The 20,402-nt window shown below is 48.5% G+C and overlaps 5 protein-coding genes across 5 annotated transcripts; 1 reads left to right on the top strand and 4 right to left on the bottom strand.

Moving 5' to 3' along the window:
- Positions 1 to 1,140: 1,140 nt before the first annotated feature.
- On the top strand, positions 1,141 to 4,352 carry ABOM_000902 (glutamine amidotransferase subunit DUG2; the record flags this gene model as incomplete). Its single annotated transcript, XM_022528032.1, has 6 exons — positions 1,141 to 1,377; positions 1,438 to 1,563; positions 1,616 to 1,747; positions 1,797 to 2,357; positions 2,414 to 2,600; positions 2,650 to 4,352. The coding sequence occupies 6 exons, from the start codon at positions 1,141 to 1,143 to the stop codon at positions 4,350 to 4,352; spliced, it is 2,946 nt and encodes a 981-aa protein (XP_022394277.1).
- A 795-nt stretch (positions 4,353 to 5,147) lies between these two features.
- Positions 5,148 to 6,278, bottom strand: ABOM_000901 (putative LaeA-like methyltransferase; the record flags this gene model as incomplete). Its single annotated transcript, XM_022528031.1, has 4 exons — positions 5,148 to 5,578; positions 5,630 to 5,898; positions 5,977 to 6,087; positions 6,148 to 6,278. 4 exons carry the CDS (start codon positions 6,276 to 6,278, stop codon positions 5,148 to 5,150), a joined length of 942 nt encoding a protein of 313 aa, XP_022394279.1.
- A 984-nt stretch (positions 6,279 to 7,262) lies between these two features.
- On the bottom strand, positions 7,263 to 10,493 carry ABOM_000900 (TAPT1 family protein; the record flags this gene model as incomplete). Its single annotated transcript, XM_022528030.1, has 1 exon — positions 7,263 to 10,493. The coding sequence occupies one exon, from the start codon at positions 10,491 to 10,493 to the stop codon at positions 7,263 to 7,265; it is 3,231 nt and encodes a 1,076-aa protein (XP_022394175.1).
- Positions 10,494 to 13,648: 3,155 nt separating this feature from the next.
- ABOM_000899 (uncharacterized protein) lies at positions 13,649 to 15,666 on the bottom strand (the record flags this gene model as incomplete). Its single annotated transcript, XM_022528029.1, has 3 exons — positions 13,649 to 15,054; positions 15,109 to 15,535; positions 15,604 to 15,666. 3 exons carry the CDS (start codon positions 15,664 to 15,666, stop codon positions 13,649 to 13,651), a joined length of 1,896 nt encoding a protein of 631 aa, XP_022394156.1.
- Positions 15,667 to 18,504: 2,838 nt separating this feature from the next.
- On the bottom strand, positions 18,505 to 18,896 carry ABOM_000898 (arylalkylamine N-acetyltransferase; the record flags this gene model as incomplete). The annotated part of the gene is made up of 2 exons (XM_022528028.1): positions 18,505 to 18,519; positions 18,588 to 18,896. The coding sequence occupies 2 exons, from the start codon at positions 18,894 to 18,896 to the stop codon at positions 18,505 to 18,507; spliced, it is 324 nt and encodes a 107-aa protein (XP_022394155.1).
- Positions 18,897 to 20,402: the final 1,506 nt, after the last annotated feature.

Raw genomic sequence — 20,402 nt, 5'->3', positions numbered from 1 at the left:
GTTCAAAGGAATGGCGGTGATGCTGGTCGGTATGATTGGTCAAGGCCATCACCGCCACTGTGGCTGGTGAAGTACCGCCACACCCGCAAGGAGATACCATACCATACCTCCCGTCAGTACCATACGCAGGTCTACAATTCTAGGCTGTCCCGGAGTGACGCATGATGAGTTTTATATAGAGCACCAAATAGGATTCAAGGGAAAGGGCTGTACGATATGACTCCAGTAATATCGCTCATGCTACCGATTAAAATACCATAGATAGGTCGTACGGAGTACAGGCAACCCGCAATATGCAGCGTAACCCGATCAGTGCTGCGCAATGATGATCAGGGGCTCGAATCAGACTCATTCTTAGTCGAATTCTGTGGACCACACTGACGGATCGATTCTATGGCGTTGAGGATTAATCTGCAGCTTCCCACTGATCGCAACCGTGCCCGGTTTCAAAGGGACTCCGTTATCTCACATATAGGGCCAGTATGCCACCTTTCCAACTTCCTTAACCATTAATTTTCTTCGTACCCTGTACCACACAACTCACTGATGTTTTCGAACCATGCCTCCAAGCAAGAATGATGCGCTAATAGCTCGTTTACTTTGGGAGCCCAGGTCAGTTATTTTCTCGTATAAACCCATGCATTTGTTAGGATGAATGTAGGGTTTGGAGGTAAAAATAGAGAGGAATTATGGGTCAGAGAATTAAAAAAGATTTTCAACGTGTTGACCGACCGCAGGCAGGAGTGTTGTGGCAGATATCCATTCCACGAGAGAATAGGTAGGTAATAGGCTGTTGACGGTGTTGTTGTTCCCCGTGCACCGCCACACTTCTGCATTTGCCATACATCACCGCCATTGAAATCACGACATTTGGTCCAGTCGCAAGACCTTACCGTTTTGGGATAATTGACTCAACTTCCACCTTTTGCCTGCTCATGCAATAATCTTTTCCACTTTGATGTACTAAAAATCTTCAATTTTTGTATATCTGTTTTTCTCTTTGACGTATATCCTCCAATAGTACTGGCTTATACAAAGGAAGAGTGGTTGCAAGGGTGTCACGTGGAGCCACACCATTGATCAATTGATATCCGAATAGAATATATTGGCTGAGACTTCTTCGGCCATTGCGTGCCAGTGATGGACCACACAGTACTACATGAATCGGATGGCACATCTGATATTGATGAACAGACCAAGACCTGGGAATCTGATCCGCGTTCTATAACTACGCACTTCGCCGACGATGACGCGAATGACTCCAATGCGATGATCGAATGTGGCATCGGCCACCGTGTTCAGGCCAGTCGGTCTGTCCTAGCGCTAGTCTTAGACGATGACTGCGTGTTTGCTGGTCTTCAGGGCGGAGACATTGTAGTATGTTACGGAGTGATGTTTCTGAGTCCATTGCAACTCTAATTGGTTTACCTCCGATAGGCATGGTCCCTCCAGACATACGAGCTCGTACTCTCGGTGCATGCTCATCAGGAAAGCGTTCTAGATCTTCATCTCTCCGAAGACAAAGAGTTGCTCTTTTCTAGCGGCGGAGATTCAGTCGTCAATGTAATCCTACCCTCTAACGTGATTCATGGAGAGCGAGGTTTAACATGTATAGGTTTGGTCGACGAGGACCTTCGATCGCCTATACTCTATTCACTCCCACCATGATGTAGGCGATATTTTCGCAGTCGCCTACTCGTCAACTCTGAAGACTATCTATTGTGCTGGTCAAAATACTAGCATCCAGGTAAGTTTTCCTCTGGCTTCGCTTGAATGGGCCTTCTGACGTGGCACAGTGGTGTGATATCTCACAAGCTGATGCGGCTGCCACACAATTGTCAGCGGCTCACCTGTCGAGGAGGACCCATAGGTTCTTTGATTCTCGGGGTCCTGATGGTACTCGTGCTCCGAGACCGGATGCGGGAGCGGACGGAAGCCATTTGGTCACACAGGGTGGTCAAGTTCTCACCTTCAAACGTGATCACCATAGGATATTTTCCCACCATGGCTATGTATACACGATGCTTCTTGTCCGAGGGCTGGTTGAGTCGGTACCCTCCGAGGAAGTACTCATCACCGGTGCTGGGGATGGCGTCGTCAAACTTTGGCGTCTGAACCAGGACAATTCCAACGCGGCGCCGACCCAGATGGCAAAGCTGCAAAATGGCGACCCAGTACTCTCCATCGCGGTTGATGGGTCATTTCTCTACTGTGGCCTCGCAGGTGGCGCATTAAACATCTGGAACCTAGATTCTCATCAGCTTGTTAAACGCATCACTAGGCACACCGGCGATCTATGGGCGGTAGATATTATCCATGGGGTAGCTGTGTGTGGTGACTCAAATGGAATTGTCAAGGTAGTACTGCTCTATCCAATAATCCAGAAGACCTATCTAATCTGTTATGGAATTAGAAATTCAATTCTCGATTTGAAGAGGTTGGCAGCTGGACCGCTCATGAGGGAACAATGCTCGCGTCGGCCGCTGGTCGGCATAGAGACCGATTTATTTACGCTTCAGGAGGAAATGACAATACTGTTGGTATCTGGGATTTGACAGACGTATCCCTAAAGCAGAACGAACTACCTCCTATCAACAATGGTAAGGGATGATGCGGTCCTGAATAAGCATTGTTGCTAACGGCACACAGATGAAATGGTTAACTGCCTTGCTAAGTTTGTCGCTTTCAAGACAGTTTCAGCTAGCCCCAAATTCGCGGGCGAATGCAATCAAGGTGCAGCATTTTTGCGAAGACACTGCGTTTACCTGGGAGCTAAAACGAAGCTTCTGACCACCGGGAAAGACACGAACCCAATTGTTTACGCACGGTTCAACGCAACATCCTCGGAGAAGATTGACAAAACTATTCTGTTCTACGGGCACTACGATGTCGTTGGGGCTGATGCCAACATTGCCAAGTGGAAAACGGATCCCTACCAGCTTACTTCGATGGATGGTTTCCTATACGGCCGCGGTGTATCCGATAACAAGGGCCCCATCCTAGCTGCTTTATATGCGGCTGCGGATCTTGCACGCCAAAAAGCGCTCCGATGCAACGTTGCTTTCCTCATCGAAGGTGAGGAAGAATCGGGCTCCCAGGGCTTCCATGAAACTGTTCGACAACACAAGGAGCAGATTGGTTCGGTCGACTACATCCTGCTTGCCAACAGTTACTGGTTGGATGACTACAACCCCTGCTTGACCTATGGACAACGTGGTGTCGTCCATGCGAACCTGATTGTGACTAGCGACCACCCCGACCTTCATAGCGGTATTGATGGAAGCGCATTGCTAGATGAACCGCTCAAGGACCTTACCTTGCTGATCGGCACTCTGGTGGGGCCTAAGGGCCGCATTAATCTCCCTGACTTCCGAGACCGAGTCTTGCCTCTCCCCGAGGCCGAGAAGCAGCGATACGCGGATATTGCGCAGATTCTTCTGCAACAACACCCTGAGATTACCGATCGCGATGCTTTGATTGACTCACTTATGCATCGTTGGAGGGAGCCAGCCCTTACCATCCACTCCATCGAGGTACCGGGCAATAGCAAGAGCACGACGACAACCATTTCACGCCGGGCGAAAGCCAGTGTATCCATCCGTCTGGTGCCAAACCAGGAAGCAGACGATGTTGCAGCAAGTCTGACGATGTATGCGCAGGAACAATTTGATCTCCTAGAATCGCAAAACGACCTAACTGTTGAGATCACGGGTAAATCCGATCCCTGGTTAGGTGACCCAGACAACGAGATGTTCGAGACTCTTGCGGAGGCTATCACAGCAGCATGGACGCCAGACACACAGGGCCAGAAACATCAATATCCTCCAGCCCAGCGGAACCTACAAGACCGAACGGTCAGCAAGCTATCCAAGGAGCCAGGTTCTCGACTTACTCGGAAAGATTCTTCAGACAGTCTTGCTTCCCATATCGATCGTATTATCATGTCGTCGACCACATCTTCAGCAAGGAAGGCCGAGACACGTCAACGCAGCTCACTCAGCACGGGTGTACCCACTTCCTCGACACTGACTAGCAAATCAAGCCCCGCAGTTGTGTCGGGTGATTCCACCAGAGAAACATCTCCAGCACCTCAGGGAGAAACGCCTCCCCGTCCCGAACCGGTACCCGGGCCGTCCGGCGTCCGTCCTATATATATCCGCGAAGGAGGATCTATTCCAACAATCCGTTTCCTGGAGAAGGAATTCTCGGCGCCGGCAGCCAACCTTCCTTGCGGGCAGGCGAGTGATAATGCGCACTTGTACAATGAGAGGCTGCGCGTGCAGAACTTGTACAAGAGCCGGGAGATCTTTAGCTATGTATTTTCGCGCCTGCCGGAGAGGGAGCGCAAGTGATCTACGAAGAGGTGTTTAGGTTGGTTGAGCACAGTTAGAGCATAATGTTAACGGAGAGAAATCGGCTTCACTGTTATCTGCGGGTTCGCGAAATGATCTTTATATTCCTCAATTCACTTTCAAGGTCGGCGAAAATCTAATAGATTGAATATTCATTTAATAGGAAAGAATCAAGAGGTCTCGAGTTATTTTGTTGGATTGGCTATATAAAGAATAATCTGAAGTGAAGCGCCCCGCAGTATAGTTGGGAGAACAGAGGTGGTAGACTAATAGAGGATACCGCGAGAAAAGTCCACGCCATTTCATGTTGATTCAAGAACTAAGCACCTGACTCAGGAGGTTAGCCGCTTTGCTCAAGTTGTCAGACATTGTTTTAGGCTATATTCCATGTCTTTGAAAGAGTCGTGAACATTGGATATCCACCTAGATAGATGTAATGCTGCTTGTTAGTGGTGATAGGGGTGTAGAGGGTGTAGAAGGAGAGCATATATACTAGAATCTTCAAGTGGTAGAGATGGTTGAAAACAAGATGCGTAGTTGGTATAGCGGATCCGGGGGTGGTGAGACATATTAGCAATGGTGTAGCGGGATCTGCCATGAAAATATAGAATATCATGATGTCTTGTAAAGCATCAGCATCATGTGAATCAACTATATATACATCACTCAGATACAGTATTAACCGCTACATGTATTATTAACACAGGATGGCACGAACAACCAAGGAAAGCAACCATATCAGACCCAGTATGAAACTCGTATCGTCGTCGGTACAATGTTGTAGAATGTTCCAAATCATCCCGCTAAAGGCTTCCTTCCAATAACAACATGCAGATTCACCACCGGCAAAACATTCTGGCAGCGACTCTCCAGCTCCCCGACCAACCGCTCGGTCCGTTCTAAGGCATCCTTCTCTTCTGTTACCTCTCCAGTCCCTAGCATCGACTTCGGCAGCAATGACCGCAAGACCTGGACCAGCCATGCCCGTGCGGAATCATGCAAATATGGTTTATCAACGGTATTATACGACTGCCGGGATATATCCTCAAAGCCGACCATATTGGCTAGCTTCTCGATCAGTACTGGCGCCGTCGGACACAGCCCCAGGTTCACCGCTGCTGACGCGACAGTCTCCTGCATGCGGAGAATGAACGGATCAGGCGATGATTCCGCGGTAGAGAATGCGGTCGTGTCGCAGTCGTCCCATTGAAGGTAGCCTCCTGGTTCTGCATACTCCCATTAACATAATTAGGATATAGAAAAGGGAAGAAACGTACTCAGTAGCTCATATACGTTACGCATTGATTGAGAATAATCTTCTTCTTTGAGGGCACCGACGAGGAGCCGGAGGTGTACTAAATCATATCGGCCTCTATGCTCTGGGGGAAACCGGTTGCGCATGTCATGAGTGGAGAGGTGTAGTTCATGTGTGGGTGCAATATCCTTATAGAATGGGTATTGGGCTGAGGAGATATCGAAGCCGTGGAGATAGAGACGATCGGTAGGATGTGTTTTGAGGGCCGTAATGAGGGACGAGAGCCATATACTTGGGTCTGTTAGCACGTCCTTGTACTTTGCTGAAAGCCAAAGAAAGGAAAAAAAAGAGAGAACTGGACACACTCACCCGGTCCCCGTTGCAACGTCTGCTATAGTTGTGATATTCTCTATAGGGATGGCAGGATGGATAGATCTACCCCCAATCAAGTCGACAAGGAAGTTATGTTGGGCATTGAGTCTGTGCTATCAGCTTTGATAGATCAGGATGAGGCAGGCAACTGAGCAAAGAACTACCTACCTGGCAGATTCCTTGGGGCTGCGATTCAGCAGGTAAACCTCGTCATTTGGGGAGACCGAGCGTGTACGGGCTACGATCTTCTTAACTCGACGCCAAAGCCTTAACAACAAAGTGTGTACGAAGCCCACCATCATGATTTACGGGCTAGAAATCCGAGGGAAAGGAACGACTGTCCGCACACCCAAGCTACCGGGGCCAATTCCAACATATAACGTCATGACCATTCCCTGCATTCTCCACATGTCAAGCCATGGGTAGGCCAGCGACAGACGTCAATGGCCATGCACAACCCTCAACAGGGTAAACGAGGGAAAAAACCCCCTGACTCTCTTGACGAAGCCTAGACCAAGATGGTCCTTACCAAGTGGACTAACACCACTCCAACCGTTGACCCAAGGTCTCGGAATGAGCACTAAGGGAAACACTATTTGGCACGATGGATCCACTGACAGTAGCGTCGTTTTCCGGCTCGTGGGTTGAGTATCCACACCAACGCTAAAAAGAGCGAGTGGGGAGGCCATGCTTGCTGCCAAGGTACTGTCCCGTCTTTTCTTCGGGCTTCGGGGATTGAACATGATTCAGACTAGGACTGCAATCAGGCAATGCTGCATGGGGTTGCCTTGTGCTCCGATGGGTTCCATGTCTTTTTTCTCATCCTAGCTTAGCGCTTCCATAAGCAAGACAAGGAGAAAGGGGAGAGAAAAGAGGAAGGAGTATATACTCTCTCATACAGTCCTTTCTGAGAAAAGGCAAGTGCTGCACTGTGAAGAACAGAGAGAAAACACAGGTTCGCTAGTCCCAAAGATGGAGCGAGCCACTAGTGGAGTCAACACGGCAGTACACAGTAAAAATGAAAAAATGCGGCAGTAGAAAATTCCCGAAGTTCAGGTTTAAGTGTGAAAAGTCTCCACTTCGCCTCGAAGTTTGACTGACCATTTCCTTTTTCATGCTCTCGTTCCGGCCCAACGGACTGGGGCCACGTTCACTTGCAGACACACATATGCATCCTCCATTACATACTCGCAGTCCAACAACAACAACACATCCACTTATTCTACACTATGATTAGGTATCTACACGTAATCTAAGGTACAAAGTACAAGGTCATCATCGAATCACCAGATCCTCTTGGCCACCATCTCATACCGTCGAACGTGGTCCATGTTCAGCTCCTCCTTGGAATTCTTCTCCTTTTCTTCTTTGGCCTTCAGCCGTCGTAGTCCCTCGGGATCATCCGTGTAGATCCACCGTCGGTGGTCGTCATTGACTTCCACCACTCCCCACCCGCCAAACCGACGACTGCCCTCTACCGCATATTCTCGTGCGCGGGGCGGGCCACCGTTCTCATGAGACGATTGCTCCGCCTCGCGCTGTTTCACCGCTCGGTAGCGGGAGCGGGCATAGGCTAATAATACCATTCCTAGGAGCAGTTTCACGATCAGTAATACCACATATCCCGTCAGAATGAGAACGACGGTGAAGATGTACACGGACTGCGCTGGGGATGGCATGGTATTCGCTAGAAGCTGCCGGAAGAAAGCGTTCATATGTGCCGCAGATGCTGGCACGATCGTCCGCAGCGTCAGCGGCGGCGGAGACGGGATCGGAGCGGGGACATAGTGGCCGTAGATAGAAGATAACGATGTTGACTCTACAGCCGTAGACGAGGGGTGTTGCGGCAGCAAAGCGGCCAGGAACATCTGATACGTCTGGACAGTAACCCGAAAGAAGAGGCATGACAACGGGATGACCGGCAGTCCCAACCGACGGGTCAGATTCTGATCTCCAAAGGCATTCGTGTAGTAGTCTTTCGTCAGAACGTCCAAGAAACGCTTGTAGATGGCGGGGCGGGTGTTATTGAATTTGCCGATGTATGCATGTTTGAGCCAGTCAACAAGCATCTCGGACCCCAACACAACCAGAAAAGGCCCGAGGACCTGGGCGAGAGTGGGGAGAAACGAATTCACATGACTGAAGGACGCAATGATGGATGAAGGCACAATCGTGAACGATTGCGGTAAGATCGACGACATGGTTCGCGGTGGCGTTGACAACGGTGTGCTATTGGTGCTCGTCGACTGACTGCTGAAACTGGAGCCCAGGTTGCCAATGAAGTTGAATGCGCCCGTCTCGACGATATTGCGCGAAGCAATGATGGTGAGCATAAGCCAAAGCTGAAAGCGCTCCACCACATCTGCGCAAGTTAACTGGAACAAGTTTTCTTTCTCGAATTTCTTAAAGACAGTAGACTTAATCTCGACAAACTGATTCGATAGCAGCAAGGAGAGCAAAGCATTTGAGTATGAATTGACAGCCACATTCAGCGTCATGACCTGATAAAAAAGTGCCGTAGCATGTACCACTGTGTAGGCCAACGCCAACAGGAAAAGCCCAAAAGGCCGGAAGACTTTGCTTCGTCCATTCGGCCGACGTTCCAAAGCCTCCCGCGAGAAAAGACACTCCAACACATCCTGCCCAATGGCTGCAAATAGCCGGTCGCTGACTTCCAACACGTTGTAGATCACGTAAAGTTTGATGGCGGCCTGCCCTCGGATCCAGTGATACATCCGGCTTGCATCAAAGTACATGAGAACAGCACATGTGGCAATCATTAGTAGACCCTTGAGAATATCTGCCTTATCGTCAGGAAGCAGTGCGGACGGAATGGACTTTTGTCGGCGGTGTTGATGCTTGTGATGTGTATCGGAGCGGCACCGTCTGCGCGCCTCCGCTGCCTTCGTTTTCACATCGCGCTCAGTCCCAGCCGATTCCTGTCGCGACCGGCCTTCAGCTTCTGAAACCAGGCGTGGCTCATGCGTTCCGTCTCCAGACACCTTGTTGCGCCTTCGCCATACTCTTCCCACGCCTTTAATGATAAAGCCGGAGATGAACCGAAACTCGAAGCCCAGATTAACCATCCAAGATTCTAGCAAGATATACAAAGCTTTCACAAAGCGAAGAGGAAGTATGGTAAAGGAATAGAGCCACGAGTCTAAGCAAGCCAGTATTCCAAACCAAAATACCTGCTCTAGCACTGGTGGAAGCATAAAAAAGTTCATCAGCCGCTCAAGCTTCACGCGAGAGGACTCATATGGGAAGTCGCTGGCGGCTGAGGGATGTATGTACAAGGGGGAGGGTCGGCCCGATGCAAGTTCTAATTGTAGATAAGTCGGAACAGACAAAGGAGGGAGGGGAATCGACGGTGGCATGGGTGATGGCAGTGCAGAATCGGCCATTTGTGGTGCAGAATTCAGGTTCTTGGAGTCTGATTCCCGACCTATGCTGGGACGATCCTGCTTCGACCGGGATGCCCACGTCTGTGCAAGGCGCTCGTTGCTAGGTAGCGTTTGTCGCCGAGCGGAGGTTGGGGTAGAAACAGCCCGTGAGCTTTGTGAGCGATGTCGAGTAGACGATGTGGGTGGTCTTGCCAAGCCTCCATCAAAAGTGAATTCTTTCTTTGTTCGGGATTTCGTGGCATGATCGGGTAGGAACTTTATATCGTTTGTTAGAGGCGAGGCGCCGTCCATCAAGTTCGTTTGCGAGTTTGAAGTATGCGTTTGGTCAGAAACAACCCTGCGACTTTGTTCGCTATCTGCCGCGCGATAAGGAATCGACTGAGGCGACGACGTGAGTTCTTGTATTTTGGCGGGGGATAGTTTCGGAACTCGCTCTCGATCCTTGTCCTGGTTCCTGGTTGGAGAGACCTCTCTAGACCACTGGTTTAGAACAGTCGCAACTTCGGATCCATCAATAACATCCACCAAAGAAGTCCTATGTGACGTGCTGCCGTTGGCATTGTCAGGTGCCTGAGAATGCTCAAAGACCATGCCAAAAGCCTGATCGGGTGGCAAGGAGTACTGTATGTTTTTCTGGTCGCCGTTCGTAGTTCGCTGACTTGGGGACCGGTGATGGCTAGCGCTGTGTCCATTGACCTGAGGACCATTTCGGTGTGGTTCTACACCTAAAGGTCTTCTCTTTGTAGCATCTGGGGCTTCGGAGACCACCGAAGCTTCAAAACCTTCATCTAGCAGATTCAAAGGTGACGGTTGGAGCTGTCGGGATCTTCGGGATATTTTCTCCTGATTTCTGGTTTCCGCTATTGCCTCCGTTTGCCTCTGTCGGGGACTTGGTGATACGCTCTCTGAACGGGAGGACCCCGCAAAAATGTCCGTGTCCTGCTGCTTCCCGGACTCGTTGTGTAACCCGTCCATCATTCGGGCGATTGCAGAACTTTCCAGTCCAGTTGTCCGAAAGTTGGGGGACTTGCGATCATCATCCGAGGCGACCGAAGCTCGAGGAAACTCGTCTGGTTTGGGGGCGAGAGGTGAGAGAAGGGGAGACACCATTGAAGGGAGCGATCAGAGTAGACATGGGATGATTGGCGAGCAGCTGAGCAACGACGCGGTATCTCGTTTCGAGATTCAGGCGGGGTTTGAAGCCATAATGGTAATCAAGCCCCAGGTTTACCGTCAGAGTCGAAAATTGAGACGGAGAGAGGAAGAAGAAGCGCTGTTAGCTATGTCCTCCGTAATCGCTCCCCGTGATAGTCGCTAGCCGGTGAGGGTCGAGCCAAAAGGCGGTCAGACGGAAGTGGATTCCACTCCATTTATTCTGGGTAGTTGGGGTAAACCCCTCCCTATACATGTTGTTTGTTCATAGCGAGTTTTCACACATAAATGCTTCAATTCATGATTAAAGTTTCGTTGTCAGAAATCTTCAGATAATTCTTCTTGACTTGGTATGTCTAATTGTTAAACATGCAAGTGTATTTACCCCTTCTTCGTTATGATCCGGGTCTCGCTGTGACATGAGAAAGACTGCCCTTCCTCGGGTTATAGTTCCGGTTTACTACCTTGAAGACGTATTTGTGATCATAGCAGTAGGGGGAAATGTACAGGATATTAGGGGAAACGAAATTGATAAATGTTGATCTCTCAGCTTTGATTCTACCGTCCCCTGGGTTCGTCCATTAACAAACTGCTTTCAGCTCAAAGGGGGCAAAGAGCAAATATATATTATCAAAGCTGCGAGGATATTTTATGGGTGTCCTAAGTCTAACTCCTCTGCTCTCTTCTCCAACATGGCTTCAGGTACAGAATATCGGTGCAAGAGGCCACCCAGTGATGTCCTTCAGTTCTATTTGAGAGACGACAATTACAAACCGTACAAAGCTCTACCAAATAAACCATTAAAACCCAGTGCAAGGCCTACACCTTTCGTCTATCGGCTTCCAGTCAAAATACTCCACTCGATACTTCTCAATCTTGACTTACACAGCATAGGGATGCTGTATCGAGTGGACACGCTAGGGAGATAGTTAGTGGAATCACTACCTGCATACACCTTATTCAAGACTCATACTTCGCACACGCTCTATATGATCGACGCTACCAGATGTTCTTCACATTTCCCTATACAATGGCTTTTTGCAGAGTTCATTCATCCATGGTGCCGAACATGTTCCGATGTTGGTCCCTTTCTTTACTTGCCCACTTTCACGCGCTCATGCCAGAAATGTCGTTACCTTCGACAAGAATATAAATTGGCACAAGTAGCTGATATTTGCTTGCACTTTGGACTGAGACAGAAAGATATCAAATAACCCCCAATCATTTACAATATTGAACCGCCCCGATACCGCTTAGCCGATATTACTCAAGCAAAAGCCCCGGGGATGTAGATTCGTTGAAGTCGTAAGGAGATGAGACGGGCGTGCAAGGCTGGCTTAAAGAGACGCGAAGAAAGTTACCAATGTTGGGTTCAACAATGGAAGAGGAAACCGCGTCAAGGGATCCATGCCGGACGTCCTAGACGGTGGCCTGCTCCTACATCCCTAGTTGTGGACGAGAGAGTCTAATGGAGGATGCAGGCAACAGTTGCATTTCCATACTGGCATTACCAGGCACAGACATTGGAGCTAGGTACCTACTGCCGAGTTTGTATTTATCACTGAGAGAAGGGTAAGGCGGATGATTGGAGACGTATGGAGACAATTTGGGATCTACACCCCCCACCAGCAGAGAAACCTATTATCGAGCATTCTTGGAGGCTGATATACCTCAGCATTTCTTAAATTGTCCAGCGGTGAGGGCAGACTACGATTTTGGAAATAAAGAAGCAGTTCTAGGGCATTATAAGAGGGATGGAACTGATTTCATTGTTCATCCTAAGAAAAGGTTCCGGTCCCGATACCAACTTTGGGTATTTTCCGGCATTCCATGGCACTCAGATAGATCTTCAACTGAGGGTATAGCCAAGGTAAGATCTTAATGAACAAACTTGAACGGAGAGTTTGAGGATATAATATAATGAAACGGTGTGGACAGGGAGTGAGCGCAACATGTAGCACACCTTGTATCAGTGCAATCTCAGGATTGTTTTTCCATATTTGCTTTCGCAGGGTTTGAAATAGATAACTCTCAACTTATCTTACTTCCTCCTCCACACTGTAGTATTATTTAGTGCTCTGTTGTTCGGCTAGCCAAGGCATATCCACGATGTCTTGTGGAACTGGTGTTATACCAGTGGATCGAGTACACGCGAAGCTCAATAGTTAGTACGCAGTTGCAATAAGGGTATCGAAAATCGGTTATTTGACCAAAATATTCAATTGTAAGTCATCAATATGTATCTGCACGAAGGAAAGGATGGAATTCGCGATAGGCTTCAATCTCTATCATTATCTCAGGATGGATAAATTCCACTCCCCTGGGTTAGCCACAGTACAGGGTTAGATCCCGATATCAGTGACAATATTCACCCTCGCCCTTGCCATACCTTATATGAGAGGTTAGCAACATAATTCAATGCGCTGGCTGACTGGCTTCGCAGCAAGGACGATAGAGCAAAGGTGCATAGTGATGATTTGTTAAAGAGTAGCTATGTCCTTGGGTGTTTGACAGATAAGGCTTCTTGGATTTCCCATTTCAAGAAGCAAGCCAAGGTGAAATTCAGTTTGCGTGAGGTCCTCATTTACAGAAGAAATAAGTCCTCTGGATTCTGAGCTTGGGGTTTCTTTGTGCATCCAAGGGCACGAAGGTTTAAAGCTGTTGACGTGGAACAGAAACACCAATATGGCAGGGAGATGAAGAAAAGTGACCACATATGAAATTTATAATGTCAATCAATGAATAATGCTCCATATCAACAACGGTGCTGCACAAGTTAATATTCGTTATGAACCTATTGGCACTCCATTAATATATTACATCGCGCCCTTCTTGTATAAGCGCAACTTCTCAATTCAGGTTATGACATGTTACCCCGTAGGCCATTATATAGTACAGGCTATATTACAAGGTAAGCAGGCATATGCTTTGGAGTCTCTGGCCCTCACAATTATGACTAAATGATAACGAGGGGTACTGGCATTATAGAAAATAATCAATACTCAATAATGCGTTGTTAGATCCACAATACATTACTAGATAATCTGAAGTCATGCTCAGTCCGATACTTATCAAAAGAATAAGACTATTTCTAATAAATACATTCATCGTAGCTAAATATAACCCTGTCCATAATTCTGTGGCTGAGGCGGATACGCTCGTGGAGGTGCAGACCTGTTATCGTATTCAGCCGACGGCGCGAATGCACTTGGTCCTGTCTGTTGATACACGGGAGAATTTGAGGCGAATTCTCTCGCAAAAGGTGCTGGGGAATTTCTGGAAGGCTGATCGAATGGTGCATAACCATCTGGTCCTGAGGGCCGCGGTGCTCCGCGAGGTGCGACATGCGAAAAGTTTCTCGTCGTTTCTTCATAAACGGGGCTAAAACTGGGCTGGGGTCTGGCCGGCGGTTGACCTGCCTCACCAAAGGACCGCACAGGAAAGCCAGCCAGCGAAGGCAGGGTAGGAGTGCCGCTAGGACCAGGAGGTGAAAAAGTTCGAAGGGGCCCGTTTTCCTCTGGTGACATACTCCTTCCTGGTGTCAGAGTTCGTGCCGCACTCTCTGTTGGGCTATATGAGTGGTATGGCGCATTTGATGCGAGATCGTGAGACGGATATGTCTCATAGGGACTGCGAGTGTCGCCGATGTCTCCAAAAGCATGCGCTGAAGCCATACTACTCACTCCACCAACTGAGGCCGCAGGTGCGGGTCCTGGCATGTTATTGAGCCTTGACATCGGCGTTTGAATCCGAGAAGCAGGTGTAGGCATCTGAGTTGGGAGAGGAGGTACAGGTGGCGCTGGAGAGCTTTGGCGATCAAGAGGACTATATCCCGAGACTGCCGTACTTCCCGAGAGTGAAGTGGACGCGGAGTAGGCCGATGATTGAGTCATTGTTCGGCTGAGCGGGGGTTTGTCTTCGAACGCTGCCACGTTCGGAAGGGTCGGAGCCCGGTCCGGTGCAGCTTTGCCTGAGCGTGATAAGTGCGACGGCAATGTGGTTTGCGTTGTGCTGCGCGAGAGAGTTGTGACAGTCGGCGCCTTGTCATGACCACCGACGGTGGGCAAAGTGGGATTCGTATCCAGACCCATGTTGGGTTGGGTTGGTTTTCGCTCCTGTAACACCATACCCTTAGCCAAAGCTTTGTTCACCTTCCGGCGCACAATGCGAGTGAGTCGGGTTTTGATCTTTCGTCGACAGTAGGCTTTCAGGGAGCCATCTTGGGAAGGGATATGATGGAACAAAAAAATGAGGTACAAGATAATGGCGAGCGCCAGCTTCAGGATGGATAAAACCCAAATGACCAAGGTGAAAAGCATGCCAAAGAGGACCAGGGCGCGTAGGTTGTTATTTTCAGCCAAGATCTTCACATTGTCAAAGAATTGTATGACCGGAGATGAATCATCTGAGTCGGGTGCATTCTCCCCACCGGGAAGCAGGTCCATGCGCATAACCGAATACAACGTGATCGCATTGACGACTTGACGCGGCCCATCGGCGATAAGGACATTCATCCAAGCTAACCATCGAATTAGTATTCATCGGATTGAGAACTGAAAATGGCCAGACTCACTCTCAAAGGAGAAATATGCAAACAGAGCAACGTACTCGGCCCCTTTTTTGCTTTTGGTGAGCTCGGCAAAGACGAGGAACCGTTTCCATCCATGACCACTGGCCCATAGGCGAATACTTTGAATGCGCACCGCGAGGGAGTCCAAGTAACTCTGCGAGATACTCCCGGACCGAATGGCGCGGATAGCACGGATCCATCGCAGAACCAAGAGAACGAACGAGATGATAATACAGACGGCAAAAATCCATCGAGAGACGGTAAAGGGAATGGCAGGCTCGATTTGTCCGGCCCATTTCGAGAATGCCAGTAGATTAACGGCAGTGAAGGTGTCGACCGCATACACCGCTATTGAAATCACGAGGAAGACCCAAAGAAAGAAGTAAGAGAATGGCGATAGACAGGACTCTGATGTGAAGTCATTCAGATTCTACGGAGTATATCGATGTTAGCCAAGGAACATCGACCAGGGGGTTTTCTCTACCCGAGGGAACGCACGATGTAGTCCCATTGTTCCTCCAGGGCTACCGGGCCTTTTTCACGATCGCCGCAACAAGGCATTCTGTGCGTCCTCGGTCCTGCCGAGAAGCAAAATGACCGACTCTGTGAATGAGTTTAAGGAGGGGCAGCCAGTCGCAGACAGGCAGGATGAACTTCGGCGGGCCAGCCGGGCGAAGTGAGAAATTGCAGCAGGCGCAATAACAGCGATTGAGGAAGTTGGGTTTCTTTTGTAGGGAGAGCCGATCCCAATAGCGAGTGACAAACAAGAACTTTCAAGTGGATCGTGTTCGATCGGCGGTTGCGAGAATCAGTGGCGCATCGCCGTTGGACAGTCGCAGGGCTGGAGATCGCAGAGACACGCGTATAACAGCCCCGGCCCGTCATACAGGGGCCATTGGGCTTGTTCAAAAGCGAAAGTAAAGCTCTGAAACGAACGAGAGTGGTTTGTGCGACTCTTTGTCCTCTCTCAGAGAAGATGATGGGACTAGCGCCAAGATCAGGGCTTTGGGGCGCGTTTGGAGACCGTCGCAACCGAGATGGAGAATTGCGGGGACTCGGGCAAACATAGAGTGGGATTCTGGATGGTTGACTGGGTCGCAAGGAACGAACAACTGGATTGACAGCGGTTAAAGAGGGTCGATTGAATCGACAGCCACCAACGGAAGAGAACAATATGAGAAGAATGGAAGCGCAGGTATGCAGGAGCCCCTGTGATGAAACACGAGGAGAATGCACAAGGGAACCCAATCACGTTCGAGGGGCAATCTGACATTGCGCGGTTAAGGTTCAGGAACCATTTCATTTCGGAGGTCTTTTCCTTTCAGAAACACTATCTCCGTTCGATCAGCAGAAGAAAGACGCTCACCGCGACAAAAAAGGAACAGAAAAATTGACAACCGGAACACACAAAGATAGTAACACTTCTTTTCTCTGTCAAGATTCAATAAGCTTTTTTTTGTTTTCTCTGGAGTTCTTATTTTTCCAAGTTTTTTTCTTGAATGTGGTTGTCTTCCACAAGCTTCTCCACTTCTGACTTGGCATCATTTCCAAATGGGCTGACGAGGGTCATTGCGGAAGGAAGTGGGCGCGAAGCGTGTGTCTGTCCCACGGAAGGGGACCCCATAAAATGCCCTACCCACCGACATACGCACGGGCCAACTTCCATTGACAAGAAATCTCCCGAGGTAAAAAAAGGGACGATGTATATCAATGCGGTGTGTGCTTGTCCCACAACAAGGGACCCCAAGCCCACCACCACAACACACAGAAGTATCACACGATAGCTAATGGTCGACGCAGTGTGTACTTGTCCCGCAGAAGGGGACCCCAGGCCCGCCACCACAGCACACGGAATGCTACGTCGCCGAGGAGGAATCGATCATTTTATCCAAGCGCACGCCGTGTGTTCCCAAGAATTGAGAACCCCACCACGTCGTCGACCCCACGGGTCGCAAGGAGAGCTATAATGACCAAATCCTCCACCCACTGCGAATAATCGCCGAAACTACCAGGCGCACAGGATGAGCAGTGCCCTACGATCTTAGAAACTTTGCGCAACATCCCCTGGAGGAGAGCTCGCAAGTCCATGTAGGAGATCAGGGGATAGTGGGCAGACGTCTGTTGCCCTGACGGCGCACAGGCGTCGATAATCTCTCCAAACAAAAACATCTGCTCAGCTGGAGAAGTCATGTTGGAAATGATGGTTGCACAGGCCGTACAAATCTTGTCAAAAAAGTGTCGAGAAAGGTTATGAAAAGCCGAACCCCGTATCAGGAGGCCTGGAATGACCAGGTATGGCTATAAGCAGCCAAAGATAGTATGATGATGTAAATATTTTGCTGTCTGCGACAGGCTTCAAGCTCAACGAAAATTTTGATCTCTCAAGCGCTGGCGATCGGCTTGAAAGAGTTGATGATCGTGAGAGGGAAGAGATGAGACAAAGGCTGGGGGGTCGCAAAAAGAAGAAGGAGCAATACAATGAGTCTGTTAGGCAACGACTTCACATCATACAGTGAATTGATGTCCAAGTAGGAAATCAAGGCAATGCAGCCTCCTGGAGCCAGATAATGAAAGTCACCAGGTCCAGATTGATTGTATGGTCGAGGAGCTTCAGCTGGCTAGATGCCTACGGGCAGTGAGTATGATAGAGATAGACGTGCTTCAAAGGACGTGGGGTGAAAACCTGTCAAGTCTACAGACAATGTACATCGAGCTTAACAACCCACAGAGGCATGTGTCATTTGAAGCTCAAGGCAACCTTTAACAGCATGACAACATAGGAGTCGACCTCAATTGTAGTATCAATAACCAGAAACAATGGCCTTTGTTCGATATGGAGAATCGCATCTTATATGCTAGTTCCCTATCTCTGCCTAGGGGACTTGCGAACTAAAATGTACTTGTAGAATTCACTCTTCTAATGTCTACTACAGAAAGACTTTCGTAGATGTATGATGTGCAGTCTTGGTGTCCCACCCGGGCTTGGATTCTTAGTGAATGTATGTGATGAACCTTGAATATTCCTGCTAAAATGGCTAGAGTAAGAAGACAAACAGAAGAAGAAAGATACAAAGAAAGAAAAATTTGACCTGGTTGTTAGAGTCCAGTAAAAAAACAACAACACCAAAGAGCTCCTTAGCATGATAAATTGAAAGTATTCTGTTACATATGTATACTGTTTTTTCAATGCCATAACAATGATGAAGATATGTCATATGTTCAGATTCATATACCTTTACTTGTATATCAAGTTGGTTCAATGAGCTCGTCCGCCAAACGATGCAGGGAAAGCGCTTAGCAAAAGTCTATCCCCGAACTACCCCCGAACTATCCAGTATATGGAAAAGTTCTATACAACAGTACCATCACTGCAACCGCAACCCAAGACCGATGGAGCTCTTAAATCTCCAACGCCTACAAATCAGTCAGCATGCCAATCCCCCCCCGAAAGACCCCAAGACCTAGTAAATAATGAAACTCACCATATCAAACCACCCCCCACCGGCAAACTGACACAGACTCGGCCCCTGGTTCTTAAATCCCGCACGCTCATAGAACCGGACCAGATAATCATGACAGATCAACACAATTCGATCTGCCTCTATGTCCGCATTCCTGATATACTCCACATACTCCTTAACAAGATAATTTCCCACTCCTGTCCCTTGATACTCAGGTAGAACTGCAACAGAATGAACGGCGATATTGGTACCGCGCGGATCATTGCCAATGACCTCTCCGTCTATTATGACAGGGTCGTGGGGGGAGCGAGATTGCCAGTCACTGGGCATCTTCATGGAGCCTTCCGTTATTGTTGTTGAGAGGGATCGGATCCCGATGACGTTAGCGATGAGTTGTTCTGTGTTATCTGCTTTTATGAAGAGGCCGAGGCAGAGTTCTGGGGTTCGTTCGAGGCGGTATAAAAACTGTGGTATGAGTTTAAGTATGTGATTTTGGTGTTGATTGGGGTTGGGAGGTACCTTTCTTCCGAGCATCTTTCCTGCTCTACGAATGCGCTTTCAACTGTTACGCAAGACTTGAGGTCTGTGGCGGTTAGAGGGCGAGTAAAGGTGTTTTGACCAGCTAGGGCCGGTAGGGGGTTGGTTGATGCCATTGTAGGGGTGGTTTTTGAGTTGGGTTCTTTTGGTAGATGTTGTGCTCAACTATCTTTATCTGTTATATACCCCGGACTATGTACAGTATCCACTTGTAAAGGAGTCATACTTCGTATTACTCATATACGTATGGGTACCTGGAGGAGAATTTCTTCTATGAGAAAAGGTCCCGCGAATCAGAGAAGATTGAATAGAAAGACCGCGCCCTACGCCGACGCCTTGCGCCACTAAGTGGGTCATTCTCAAACCACCTTAGGACTAGTATACTTACACCGGGTATGCAGTGGTGCTTATATTGTCGCATTAAGATAGTAAAGAACATAGTATTGGATTCTTTAGGATCGCATGGCATCTATTGGTCTAGGCACAGGGCCTTTTGTAGGGAGTGGAGTCAACGTGCATGTTCAACCTATCGTCTATGATGTGTATAATATGTGTTTCGCGTTGTATATTTGTGTATGGTTCTCCGTTGATCTCAAGATTTTTGGGTTGAAGTTTCCAATTGCTTCAGCTGCACATCCCCATGGCAAAGCTTTACCTGGTGGTCTCGTACTCAACTCGATTCTTTCCTCGTTCTATACCCGTTGTACTGCGCGTCCAAGTTACGTCTGTATTGAAGTATTGCTCACCCCCAGCCATGGAGTGCAATATCATTACTGAATCATGTTCAAGGAATGACGTAGAATATCCATTGAAATCAGTGGCCAGAATGAGAGCTCTATCAGGTCGTATTCAGAGATGAGAAGGAACTGCAATGAATCACTGCTGCCCGGAACAGTGAATATGATCACATCAAAGCCACACCTGTCATTATACCTCGACATTATGAGAAGCTTTCTCATCAATATGATTCTGGTAGATATACTAATGGTATCATCCTTCATTGCCTGTCTCTGAAGGAGGGTGGTATTGGGTGGCTTTGAACTAATTAATGCTCTATTGCAATGGCAGAACTTTGGTTTTCTCTTGACGAAGTAGTCTGTACACTCATTCAACCACACTCAGTTTCTATACTTGCCACTAGCATCAACAAGAGCACTTCCACGCATTCCATGGTCATCTGGTGGTAGAACGAGACTGCATTATATGAACTGTTTAACATTGGAAAAAACTAGATATTTCGAAGCGAAAGTAACCAATCTTTTGTTTTTAAATATATAGAGACCCGAAACCGAAATATAA

The sequence above is a fragment of the Aspergillus bombycis genome (assembly GCF_001792695.1).
Source record: "Aspergillus bombycis strain NRRL26010 chromosome Unknown contig00003, whole genome shotgun sequence".
In the NCBI taxonomy this organism is placed as follows: domain Eukaryota; kingdom Fungi; phylum Ascomycota; class Eurotiomycetes; order Eurotiales; family Aspergillaceae; genus Aspergillus; species Aspergillus bombycis.
This window is presented reverse-complemented; position numbering and strand designations above follow the sequence as displayed.